We start from the raw sequence: 13,336 nt of genomic DNA on the forward strand, positions 1-13,336 counted from the left end.
ACCCCTAAAAAAAAAAAAAAGAGCACATTTTCCTTTTCCATTTACTTTCCAACAGCACTGAAATTATCTCCAGAGAAAAGACCCAAAATGTGTAGGCTTCATTAAGTTTTGCCCATTGTCCACACACTCCTGTGGCCTACATAATGCATAACCATGTAATCTGTGTGAGAAAATTTGTGTGTCATGTTGGAATGTTGTTTCTCTTCTAATAATCTGTGTGCTTCACAGGGTTTGGATTCACATTTAATCTAAGCTTTCCTTAAGGCAGGAAATGCAACCTGGCCCTGTGAAATATGCCCTTCCTGCTCAAGCTGTGTTTTGCATTGTATTGTAATGCATTTCACAGTAAGGGCTGGCTAGACACTATCTCCTAGAACCAACACTAAGATTTTTAATAATATAAGGTAGCAAAATTTTGCTTTACTGTTCATTCTTCCTGTGGGGATTGCTGCTTTAAGATATTGCTTCATGTCTCTGAGTTTAGGTGGTGGTGCACTTGTGCTGGGACAAGAGCAAGATCAGAAAGGAGAGGGATTTAATCCAGCTGAATCTTTTGTTGGCTCAATCAGTCAGCTCAATATCTGGGACCATGTCTTGTCTCCACAGCAGGTGAGTCCTTACTGCAGTGTTGGGCATAGTAATCTAGGCACAGGATGGATCTTTGGAAAGGCATTCAAGGATCCAATCTCTGGTAGCAGATGAAGTTCTGTCATAGTATAATTAGAATAGGAAGAAGTCTAGTTTTAAGAAAAGATAGAATAAAATAACATTGAAGTAATTTTCCAGTTTGCATGAGCTTTTCTGTGCTAAGTTACTTTGAAAAAGAAGCTTATATACAAAAGTTTGCAACCTATTAACAGATAGAAAACCCAGTGGAATGATATCAGGACTTGTTTACCAGTTCCAGTTCCCTCCTCTTGCTATATAAAGCCACATTAAAACTTCACATGGGAGGCATCATAATTTCAGTTAATGCATTGGACACTGTGAAAAATCTTTGAGCTATATCGTGCCAAGAAAAGTCTAGATGATCAGTAGGAACTGAATGTTAGGTTACATTTACTCAGGTACCAAAATGCAGATTTGCCACTAAGCTTCCACAGAGTTAAAGTGGGTCAGAAGATGTCCCCAAGGACAGTGATCCCACAACCTCTCAAAGGGGCAAGTTTCACTGCGTGGTTATCTGCAGAGTGAATATTTTTTTCTTTAAGTCCTTCTGCAACCTCACAATTCTTCAGTTTGTGGCTTCTGTTCCACTCTGGTATGTTCACTGTGGTATATTAAGTACTGATGCGTGGGGATAATTTCTCTCCTGATTTTCTGTCTGTTACTGTATTCACACAGCAGGGATACTGCTATTTCCATTATTGCCAGACACTGCTATTTCATACCTGAAGGTGAGACAGAAATTATAAATCACTTGGTAGCACTTGAGTATCAAATACTTAAGTTTAAACTCAGAGGCATTTTGTGGGGGGAAGGGGCTGCTTTCCTGATGTAATCTTAACAGTTGTACCATTGTTTTGTGGTTTATCACAGTTTTATCCGTGATCCAAAGTAATTAAATGAGCAGGAAATAGAAAAGAAGCAAAGCTGAATCTTTGCTTCCAACATCTAAATGTCATCACTGTTTCTTTGTCCTTTTCTTTACTGCTTTGGTTTTCTGCTGGGTTCAGGACTAATCTGCTGCTACTGTTGGCCTTTGAGATCTCCATGTGATTCATTACCAAGGCAAATCTTCAAGGTTTTTTGCACTAGCAGTTACGAAGCTAATGAGTGTATACAAGACACACTGGTGAATAGTTTAAGTGGGATGTTCTGAGTCTTTCTCAGTGTCCACCTCTCCTTAATGCTGTTGACAGCCAAAGAAAATCGTGCCTGTCATTTGCAGGATCTGTATTGCTTATCTGAAAAAATGAGAAACCTGACAGGGAACTGAGCCAAAATAAAGTTTTTAGAACTTTAAACTTTTTACTCATTCATTATAAAGCTTGTGATAGTAGATTGCTACCATTATCTCTGCTATTACCAGTTTTTTACTAGCCAGCTAGAGCCGTTCACTGTCTTACCTTCCTATTTTTTGCTGTGTAGTGGGGTGACATGGCTATGCTGTGCTGTGAATAAAAGAAGATCCAAGTCTGTTCTTTAACAGTTTTCTTTGTATGCTTTAGTTGCTTATCCACATGTGTGTTTATTTTGCATAGACTTGTTCTTTCGTTGCTGAATAGCAGCAGAAAGAGGTTATCTATATAGACTGAGGTCCCTTCCTGCACATCATTCTCCTCCATACAACTTTGAAAGGCTATACCTCTTTGGCCCACGCTGGGAAAATCTCCCAGCAAGTTCCTGGCAGATGCTTTGCAGCCCTTGTCCTTAGCTATTTCCATCTGTGCAGACTGCTGAAGTGAGGTATTTGAAATGGGCTCTGTACAAACAGTGCAGATCACAGTCTTCCCCAGCTAAGCTTGCTCTTGGCTCTGATCAACCAAACAAGTTCAAGGCAGGAGTCATGTGAGAAAAATTCAGCGTGAGGTCCATGACACACCTTCCCTTCTCATAAAAACAAGCAGTATAATAACACTGCTTTTGGTAGTTCATTTGATACTCTCAAGACTGGACAGAAGCCAGCAACTCTTCTGACAAAGGCAGTTAATCCATCTGCCCACCAGGAGCTGGGCACACCTGGGCTTTTAAAACAGCTAGCTGTGCCCTGAAGCTACACTGTGTGGGTTAGATGGCAGTGCTGAGATGTACCCAGCCCACTGGGCTGCTCATCTTTGCTCTTGTTAAATCATCTTTTCATGGTGTTAAAGAAAAAGTTTCTCACTGACACATAATTTCTGGAATAACCCACCAACACAGCAGGGGGAAGGAATAGGAAGTAGTCTCAATAGCCTAATTACTAACATGTTCTCTTAAATGAATAATCATCTTTTCTCCACAGATCACTTCCCTCTTCAATATCTTAAAAGAGCAGGAAATCCTTCATTATCCTTCTACTGCATATTTGACCTCCTTAGGGCATGTATGATTTTTTACAGCAGTTCTGTGGCTTAGATATTATTACTTCTGCCCTGGTAGGGAGAAAGGTGGTGGATAGTCATGTGGCAATAATGCAACTTAATCCCAGTCACACTCTGGAACTATATTTCCCTTTTGCTCCTGGATTTACAGTGAGCAAAGGTAATACAGAATGAATTCAAAGCCCTTGTATCTCACAGGCACTTTTTTCAAGCACCATTTTTGATGTGACAGGTAACGTGCCTCACTCAATGATTTATTCTGATATTGCATACAGACATAGAAGATATTTCTTCTTTAACATTCTTCTTTTACTTGTTCCTTAAACAGCAACTAATCACCTGTTTTAAATCCATAGGTAAAATCTCTGGCTACATCCTGTCCAGAAGAACTCCAAAAAGGAAATGTGCTAGCCTGGCCAGATTTCCTTCCAGGAGTTGTGGGAAGAGTGAAGATAGATTACAAGAGTGTATTCTGTGCTGGTTAGAACCTTATTTTCTACAAGCCTATTTTCTGAACAATGTCATATGACTATTTTATGAGGTTAAGTATGCTGGTTTGCAGCCTTTGTCCTACAAACCTCGCATAAATTATTTTGATAACTTAACAGTTGGGACATTTAGTTCTTCATTCCTCAAATTCCACATTTTTTGTAACAAAAGTTCATTGGAATCTCTGACAGAGATTTATTACTTCCTGAATTGAGATGAGAAGGAGTGAAGGTGGTGATTGGTCAGAAGGTTTTCTTTGTCTTTTCTTAAAGAAGTAATTGGATGCTATTAAAATACCTTCTGTCTTCTCACTTCTTTTCCTACATATTATTTTCCTTGTGTTGCATTATGACGATTCTCAAAACTATTTGAATCCAAGTGGGATGTAGCTTAGCATAACACTTCCCCAAACTTTCTCCTGGATAAACTTACCCAGGATCATGAAATCAGATAAGAAATGTATTCATTTCAGTGCACTGATGTACCTCTTACTGTATGCATGCATTTTGTCCACAGATTGTCCATCTTTGCAAGGATCTGTACCACATCTGCGTGCCTCTTCATCTGATTTAAAGCCAGGGTCAAAAGTCAGCCTTTCCTGTGACCCAGGCTTCCAGATAGTGGGAAACTCTGTTCAGCACTGCCTTAACATGGGACAGTGGACACGACCCTTCCCACGCTGTGAAAGTGAGTTGTCTCAGTGGGCTGGCAGGGTTAGGAAACCTGGACTTCTGTTTAGGCCCTAATTCATGGTCTCTTCGTCCCTGCAACTATGATGTGTTTGAATCTGCCCATGTTACAGCATATGCAGATGTGCTTTTAAGTTAAACCCAAGTTCTGCTGAGCATGAAGTACACTGTGATCTGATTGTGACACTTTTTTAGTCAGTTTCTAATGCCCGTGGCAGAGGTGAGTCCATGTGAATCAGCAAAATGATACTCTGAGCTTTTGTTCCCCATAGCACCAGGAATGTGGGAGATGCACAGCAAACATGAGAGAATCCGAGTTTCAAAATCACTTGAGTTTAATTTGAAATAAAATCCTTTGTGCTAGTGTATGTAGAGTAATTTCTTTAAAGACATCAGATACTTCTGTCAGGGCTTAGAAGACACTTCTGGAAGACTCTTCTAGAATTTCTTCTAGGACCTAGACTTCATACATTGTCCTATCTTCTCCTGTGTTTTTATTTTTTTTGCTCTTCTGTGACTTGCATACAGCATAGTTGCATACAGCAGAGCTGAGTATATTTCTCTTTTCAGCAGAACAGCATATTAGTTCCAGAAGTGGGTTAACGCATGGTCCCAAAACTAATCAGAGATTTGGTGATTAATCATCAATTTTTTTTAAAATACCTTAAAAGTGGCTTGATCTAGGCTATATTTGGTTTTCATGTCTTCTTTATGCAATTGTTCATAATCCAAATTCAGGATCAGTCTCTTATTTTTCACATTTGTGAGGATTTAGCCAGAAGCAAGTCCTCTTCAGTGGAACAGAATTTCATTGGCATAGAAAGCTTTGCTTTTTCTTGGTGTGTTAACAGTGACATAGTGCCAGAACTCTGGAAGTGTTGTCTGATTTCTCTGTATTGGGCCTGACAGTTTTCCACATAATCACATAGCTCCAAACAGACCTGCCACAAGTATGCTGAATGATTGAGTGCCAGGCTTACCCACTGACTTTTCTCAATCTGTTCCACAAGAACTTGATTTGTCAAAGTAGGATGAAGATAGCTATTTCTTGATTTAAAAAACAAAACATGTTTTGCAGTGGGCAGTGTAGTACAGGCCTAGGCAGTAAAGACTCCTCTGCTGCCTGCGTCAGGCTCATTGTAATCACTGCCTTTACTGAGATCCTTTTCTGCTACCAGAATTCCAGTGCCATGGGCTTTAAACACTTACTGCTTGATCCTTGTAAAGGTCTGGGGAATTGCTACAGAAGAGATGCTAAGGGTTATGTGTCAGAAGTTCTAGTCTCACTGTGATCTTAGTTTAGTACAGTGACCTTGCAGTAATCTGCTGATTTTGCACTGTTGAATTGCACTAACACTGAGCTTGTTTTTCAGTGAGGGGAAATAACAGGAACATCCATGCAAGCTTAGCTTTTCCCTAAAACCCATTGACGATCATTGATTATCAGAGGAATTGTGACAGAAAGACATCTTCCAGGATCTTAGTCACAGATTTCTCCTCCAAAGATAGCAGAATGTCAAGGGCTGGAGAGTCTCTGATTGACAGGTGCCCACAAAACAAGACACTGCTGGACCTGTGCTCAGTCAGCTACTCCAGAAAAATTCTGGGCCCTCTTGTGGATGGGTTTCCAGAGTTGTTCCAGAGAATGTGAAATTATTCTGAAGTCAGTTTGTGTCTGCTCTGCTAATGTTTGTGCCCTCTTTTCACACACATTGCAGGAATCAGCTGTGGAGTGCCTCCACCTTTAGAAAATGGTGGTTATGCTGCTGAGGACTTTTTTGCTGGCAGCACCATTACCTATCAGTGCAACACTGGCTACTATTTGTTGGGTGACTTTGAGATGTTCTGCAAGGACAATGGGAGCTGGAGCAGCATTTCACCATCATGCCTTGGTGAGACATGCCATACATACTGCTGCATGGACTGACAATCTTGTATTTGTCCTGTGCTCTTGGTTTTGGGTGGTTTCATTCTGAAATCGTGAAAGCTAGGTGGAATCTGAGAAATCACATTCCAAAATATGCACAATTTTGAAATCCTGTGCTCAGCACTGTGGCAAGCCAGGACTCCACTCTGATACCTTTCTTTCTCAAACCTGTTCTAAGTCCAAGACCCTACCCTGTACTCCCTACCTAATAAGCCTGTGTTGCACTCCCAGCATCTCTCTTTCAGATTCACTTAGTCTTGGAGTCCTTGCATTCTCTGCTTATGACCTCTGCATTTCCCAGCTCCTCATCGTGCCTGTCAGGAAGCAGCTGCAGCACTGAGAAGGCTGAGAGTGCAGTTATGGACGCAGCTCACATAGTTGCCATACCTTGGCTTCCTTCCTAGTCAGCTGGATCTGATGTAGCAGATGTAGATTTAGGGGCTCAGAAAAGGTGAGAGACCAGCTGTCTGCCACATACAGCGAGCCAGATGTATCTTGTAAGATCCTGCAGAACCCCCTGGAATACACTGACAAGCTGTACTCAAATTGCTGCTGCCTCACTCATGCCTAATATGAGTTGCAGGGTAATAACCTGTTTCTGTTTTATTTGACTGGTTGTTTTGTCCAAATACATAGGTACAAAACTTAGGTGTGGGTTTGTTTGTTTTTTTTCCAGTGAAAATGAGCAAAAGTCAAGAGAACAGCCAAAATTCTGCCAAAATTCTCTTCAGTGCAGGATCCATCTTGTTTTATAGTATCTAATCCTTTGGTACTCTAAGATCCTCCAAACAGATCATCCAGTCTGTTCCTCTCTTTAATCAAAGGTATTAACATGACCAGACTCAGAATAAGGCTGTCCACATCGTTGAACATCTCTGCAGTAGGAAGAGTGATTTGGGAAGGAAATTCCCTGTGCTTCACCTTCCAGCTCGTCTTCTGTTTCCTATAGGAGAATAAATGTGGAAAATGAAAACAAAAATTAAATTAAAACCCTGGTCCATCCTTTGCCTTTCTTACTCACTCTCGAGTTAGGCACTCACAAACCCTGGCACATATGCCATACACCAATGCCCTAGGGCATTCTTTTGCTCTATTATGGGTGACTCAGTGTCCTTCCAATCTTCCCTGTCTTAAAAGAAACTACGGGAGGAGCAGTCATTCAACTTTTAATTCTCCTGATGATTGTGTAATTGGCAACAGCTTTGATTTTAGTGAATCATTTTCATTCTGCTTGTCAGAGAGAAACTCCCTTTCTTTTCATAGCATTGTTAGAATCTTCCATGCTGGCCAGGCTCCTTCAGCAGTGAGGAGTCAACACATCAATTCAGAAGATCTTGGTTTTTTAACTCTATTGTTTTTTATGCCTTGAAGTGGACATAGATCAGCATCTACCCTCTAGAAAGATTTTGAAATGAAGAACTGTTCTACCTCATAGTGATCTGGCTTATAGGAGGATTAATCCCTGTCACCACTATTTTTCAATGAGATGTTTTGAAATTCACCCCTTGCAATTTATGACTCATTGTTTTATCAAGAACACTTCTGTTCAGTCAAAAATCTCATAGGAGTTCATTTGGACTCAGGGATTTTTTTGCTGTACATTACCAGGTGACATGGAGCATAAGTTATCAATTGGCATTTCTAGGCACTGCTATCATATAAATGGTTAATAAGAGTAACTGATGTATTTTGAACTCATTTTAACTTTCCTGTCAAATGCAGACACCTCTCATTCCTAGTCTAGTGTAAGTCTTGTCAGCAAAGATGGAACTTTTCTGATATTTTATGGTTGAAAATGTTTCCCCCACTGACTAAGGTTCTTTGGGACAACATTTGGGAAGTTTGAGGTCTAAAGGATTTCCTGGTGAGTGTTTCACACAAAAGCCATCCCTTTTAGTGTCTGTCCAAACTGGTAGATAGCAGCATGTGAGTTCACTGCTTTGAAGCAAAATATTATTGTGGAAGCATTGTTTCAAGACTAACAGGAATTTTTATTCAATTTTTTCACATTTTACAGTATTTTAAAGTAAGCAACCTGGAAAACATAAATACTAATTTAAAAATCAAATCTTTTTGCTGAAGCATCAAAACTGTGGTTGAAGTAAACAATTTTTAATTATACTAATTAAAGCAATTCCTCTTAACAGTGAAACAGAAACTAGAATCAAATGGGTATTACAAATACCATCCTAAAGACATCTTATTTATGTCTCTTTATTGTAGATGTTGATGAATGTGCTGTTGGATCTGACTGTGATGAGCATGCATCCTGTCTCAACACAAATGGATCCTATATTTGCACCTGCATCCCTCCTTACACAGGAGATGGTAAAAAATGCACAGGTATGGGAAAGAAAAACATTATGCTAGCCTTCCAAAATTCTCTATAGGCCACTGCCTTTGGCTGAGGAAGACAGCTGCCAATAATTGGCTCTAGGGAGGTACAAGAGCAAGCTTGCTCTCTGCTCCTAATCGCTTTGGCCTGAACAAGGTTGTGATTAAGAGCATGACTGACAAAATTGTCATTTGGATTCTGTTACAAAAGACATGCCCTCCTGCATGTGCAGCATGTGTGCTGAGGATGGCAGAGTGTGCCAATTTTTTTAATAGAGCTGTGTAATGAAGAAATATTTGCATGTAGGCATTTGAGTAGGAGTTGAATTGCCTATGAAAACATTAAGCTGGGTGGCTTTGAGTAAAGATGTGTTATAGGTTGGAATAAAACATGACTGAGCTGATTTTAAGCGAGGACTGGACACACAGGAGTGAGCTTTTGCTCACGGAGTAATAAGTGACTGCTAGATTTATTTGATTCTGACAATGAATGCAAATAGTCAGAGTGCTTACACTTAGAGTGCTTTATCAAGATTAGCTTACTTGCACAGGCCTTCAGTTTCTGTCACTTAACAGAAAGAGCAGGGAAAAGTCAGCAGACCTGGCCTATGGATGCTTTCCAAATGTTCTGTTTTCTTAGCTTTGGGAAATTCTCAGGAATATCTCCTAAAACTTTTCATTTAACTGTAGTGATGTTGTTAATAGTTTTATTTCTTCTTTCTCAGAACCGGTGAAGTGTCGAAATCCAGGAAACCCAGCAAATGGTCTTATGTATGGGAACACGTACAGTGTTGGCAGTCAAGTAACATTTCATTGTGAAGAAGGGTTTCAGCTGACAGGAATGAGCAAACTTACGTGCATGGAGTCTGGAGAGTGGAGCCACTCAGTACCATATTGTGAAGGTGTAGTTCCTGGGGGGAATGCTGATCAGAGGTGAAAAGGGGAAGATTAGTGGTTTAGAGGCCATGACAGGTAATGAAATTTTTCTAGCAGCCTTGAGTCACAAGCCTGAAATCAGTATTTTCTTAAGAGGTGTAAGCACCAACTAAAGTTTCTCTGGCAGTCTGCATGTTCACACTGGGATACTTCTGCAAAGTATTTTTTGATTCTCCAAAGTATCAAAGGTGTAGGTTCATCTCATTACCTTTTTCTTAATGTAAGCTTTAAAAATGTCTTTCTTTTCCACCCAGCCTCCTGTTTTCAAGCGACGTGTGGGAAAATAATGCCTTGAAATGTGTTTAACAGTGTTTCAGCACACGAAGCAACAGGCTGGTGCACATGGACATACATGGCATAATTGTGAAAATTGATTTAGAAAACCAGAACTAATGAGGTGGAGCAACAGAGCAAAAGGAAAGGGTGGCAAAGGAAAAAGAAAAGATTTTGTCCTTAGTAAGAGGTGAAGTTCTCTTGATGGTAAAGTGTATGGTTTGCAGGACAGTTGTATCTGCCTATTTCCAGTTACTCAGCTCTCTCTGTAAGTTGAATACAAATAAAGAGCCCTAAGTGTCAGCCACAGCTTATCCAAGAACAATTTTTCCAGGGGATTCTCTTCAAACCTATTTAGCGAAAATAAATAAAATTCTGGTTTTCTGTTCTTTTTTATTTGTCTGCATCAACTTCTCTTGTGATCCTGTCTTTTTAAAGCTATATCCTGTGGTCGTCCTGTTATTCCAGAGAACAGTGCCATATGGGGCTCAAATTTTACATACCGCAATAAGGTGATCTACAGGTAGGACTCATGTTAATAATTAATTGAGCATCTGGCAAAAAGAATCAGAAAGAGCACATCAGAATTCAGAAAGTGTTTGAAATTAATGGATAAGAGCAAGTTGGGGTTTAAGTAATTAAGATACTTGGTTATAACTGTGGCTGTTCACTAGCAAAGCTGAATGTTTTACTTGCGTGCTGATTTTCTGTGCCCTGTAGAGAAAGATGGTAAATAAGCAGTGAAGGCAGGAAAGGGGTGGCCAATTAGAGGTCATAAAAGTTCATAAAAGACTGTGTTTGATAGCAACTCTTTTTCTCAAACAGGTGCAAAGATGGGTACAACATAGTGGGTGAAAAAGAAATTCTGTGCCTTGCTAGTGGTGTTTGGAACCATCCTCCCCCCTCCTGTGAAATGGTGACATGCCCTAGCCCACAGGATATTAGCAATGGAAAATACACACTCACTGGCACAACCTACCTTTCCTCTGTATCATACACTTGTGACAGTGGATACAGGTAAATGCTGGAACATTCCTGAGACAAATTTAGGCAGCATGCTTTCGAATAAAAAAAAAAATTGCAGGCAGTTCTTCTTACATTTGAAATAGACAAGGCTGGGATGACTGCTCAGAAAGTTAAAATACTAAAAGGAAATTTAAGAAGACTTCTTTAAATCTTGGAAAGTAGTTCCTGCTTTTCATATTGAATTATATCAAGAAGGTCATTCAGCTTCTCCCACACATGTATATGTATGCATGTATGCAACACTTTCATTTTGCCATCAAGGTCAAATACATATCTTGAATATTTGGAAATCATTTATAATATATAATAATAATATATATAATATATAATAATAATAATTTAGAAATTTATTATTTTTGGAGGTTTTCATTTGTCTTTAAAGATTATCATTCATCTAATTGGCTTTGGAGCATATACAGTGGTATTGTTTTACAGTGCCTTTAGTGAAATAGTCCTCTGTTATTGATTTACTCCTCAAAACCTCTGCTGTATTTATTTATTGCAGTCTTTTACTCTTATTTTACGTTTGTAATCAAATACATCAAAAACACATTTCTAATAATCTGCAATTGCAAATGAATACAGTCATGCTACATTCAAGGATATGGTGTTAATTGCAAATTACTGCCTGTCCTTGATATTTGCTTGTGTCTAGCAGATGTACTTTGACAAAAAATAGCCTCGTATGGACTTCTAGGTCTGATTATTTTTTTACTTTTTCCTGCTGCAAGCATTCTCCTGTCCAGATGTAGGCAGGTATGTGAGGTACGCTCGTCTGGTAAATGTTTAATCCATTCACTCAGTTTTCTGAGTATGGTGTTTAAGTTCCTGAGTGAATGAGGTCTCAGTCTAAGGTGTGGTTGCCAGTCTCAAGGTAGGCACAGTGTTGATGATATACAGCTCAGTCATCAGAGAAACATGGAATCATAGGATCCTAAAACGCTTAGGAAGGAACCTTAAAACCCACCCAGCTCCAGCTCCTCTGCCATGGGCTGGGCTGCCACCCACCAGATCAGACTGCCCATCCAACCTGGCCTTGCATGTCTCCAGGGATGGGACATCCATAGCTTCTCTGGGCAGCCTGGGCCAGTGCCTTACATGTTCAGAGTAAAAAATTTCCATCTAAAAATCGGTCTCCTCCCTATTTTATAAGCCCCTTTTAAGTACTGGGAGGCTGCAGCAAGGTCTCCTGAGAAGCATTATCTTCTCCTGGATGAGCAAGTCCAATTCTCTTAGCCCTTCTTCTTAGGAAAGGTGCTTTAAGCTTATGTAAATATTTAAACACCCCATGATCTTTTATTGCTCAAAAATGGTCATGCTACAACAGAATTTTGTATGGGTGTGTGTGCAGAGTACATTGAGATCCCAAATGGAACATTCCAGTAGCTTTCTCTTCAAAGAATTCTGAAAACCAGCTTTCTGATATCATCAGCTTTGTGTTTTCTTGAATAAAAGGTGAGATTCTGAACTCTGTTGAAGTCAGTGTCCCCTTGACTTTGCTGGGGCCAGAAAATCAGAAAGAAAGCACCTCATGCTCTCTCTGTTTGCACTGAACTGAAGCAGCAGCCTTAATAAAGATTTCTTTGTCTTAGCCTTCAGGGACCCTCTGTACTTGTCTGTGCATCTTCAGGGAACTGGAACAGCACACCTCCAGCTTGCAGCACTGTCTCTTGTGGATCTCCTCCTGCCATCAAAGATGCTGTTACAGAAGGAAATAACTTTACTTTTGGAAACACAGTCTCTTACACATGCAAGGAAGGGTATGTAATTTAGTACTACTAGGCTAATATTCAGGACAGGTAAAACTGATGCAGGTCATACAGCTTTGTCCTCTGCTGCTTCACAAGTCCTATATAACTGCTCATGACTTACTTTGTCACTGCTTCTGTCCTGTCTCCGTGGAAATTAAATAAATTTCGGAAAACATACCCTACAAACAAGGGAAGGCACTTTTACAGAAGTTGATATCACAGTCTGAACAACTGTTTTCCAGCCTGCAGGCTGGAAAAAGTTAGTGGGACCCTTCCACTAGGTGTTGTTTATTTGCTTTTTGTAAGAGACACCACAGAGAACTTAAAACTGGGCAAAGAGATGATCACAGATAACATGTTTATATTTAAGCAGCAGCAGCTTGAGCAGGTTGATGAGCAGTATGGAATAATGCCTGTTACTGCATCCCAGATACAGAGCAAAGAAATGTAACTGCACTAAGAGTAATCACACGGTAGAACTTCATTGTGAAATATAATATTAAAAATATTTGCTTTTGCATACTTTTTTACAGTAAAGTTTTAAGATCTTCCAAAATTGTTACACACATTATTGGCAACAGCTTTTCTAGGTAGCTTCTCATTGTTTGCAAGTGTGAAAACAGATTGATGCAGCTAATACAGGAAACCAAAAGACTTTTCTGGGGCTTCTCATCTCCTTCTCCCTTCAGTTCTCCTAAATGGGAATCATTTCTGGGTGGGATAGTTTCTTTGAGGAGTGGATTGCTTAACCCAGCACAATACTTGTTTATTTGCAGTAGAAAAGCTTCAGTCAAAATGGAAGTTCAGGAATAGTAATCAGAGGGCAGATCAGAGGGTTGTATTCTGCTGAAGGTGTTCTAGGATATCTGTTACTGTGACACCTCACCC

The 13,336-nt window shown here is 39.8% G+C and overlaps 1 protein-coding gene across 1 annotated transcript in view; it reads left to right on the forward strand.

The window, feature by feature from the left end:
- The window catches only part of SVEP1 (sushi, von Willebrand factor type A, EGF and pentraxin domain containing 1), a 113,547-nt gene that overhangs the window by 71,834 nt on the left and 28,377 nt on the right, over positions 1-13,336 (forward strand). The window contains exons 28-36 of the mRNA XM_065745238.1: positions 485-609; positions 3,380-3,503; positions 4,029-4,199; positions 5,920-6,093; positions 8,352-8,471; positions 9,188-9,364; positions 10,110-10,194; positions 10,497-10,688; positions 12,290-12,457. Coding sequence (XP_065601310.1) covers positions 485-609; positions 3,380-3,503; positions 4,029-4,199; positions 5,920-6,093; positions 8,352-8,471; positions 9,188-9,364; positions 10,110-10,194; positions 10,497-10,688; positions 12,290-12,457 — 1,336 coding nt within the window. The remainder of the gene's footprint in view (positions 1-484; positions 610-3,379; positions 3,504-4,028; positions 4,200-5,919; positions 6,094-8,351; positions 8,472-9,187; positions 9,365-10,109; positions 10,195-10,496; positions 10,689-12,289; positions 12,458-13,336) is intronic.

This window comes from Cyrtonyx montezumae, unplaced genomic scaffold, assembly GCF_038088225.1.
Source record: "Cyrtonyx montezumae isolate F1298 unplaced genomic scaffold, pur_monq_1.0 scaffold_34, whole genome shotgun sequence".
NCBI classification, from domain to species: Eukaryota; Metazoa; Chordata; class Aves; order Galliformes; family Odontophoridae; genus Cyrtonyx; species Cyrtonyx montezumae.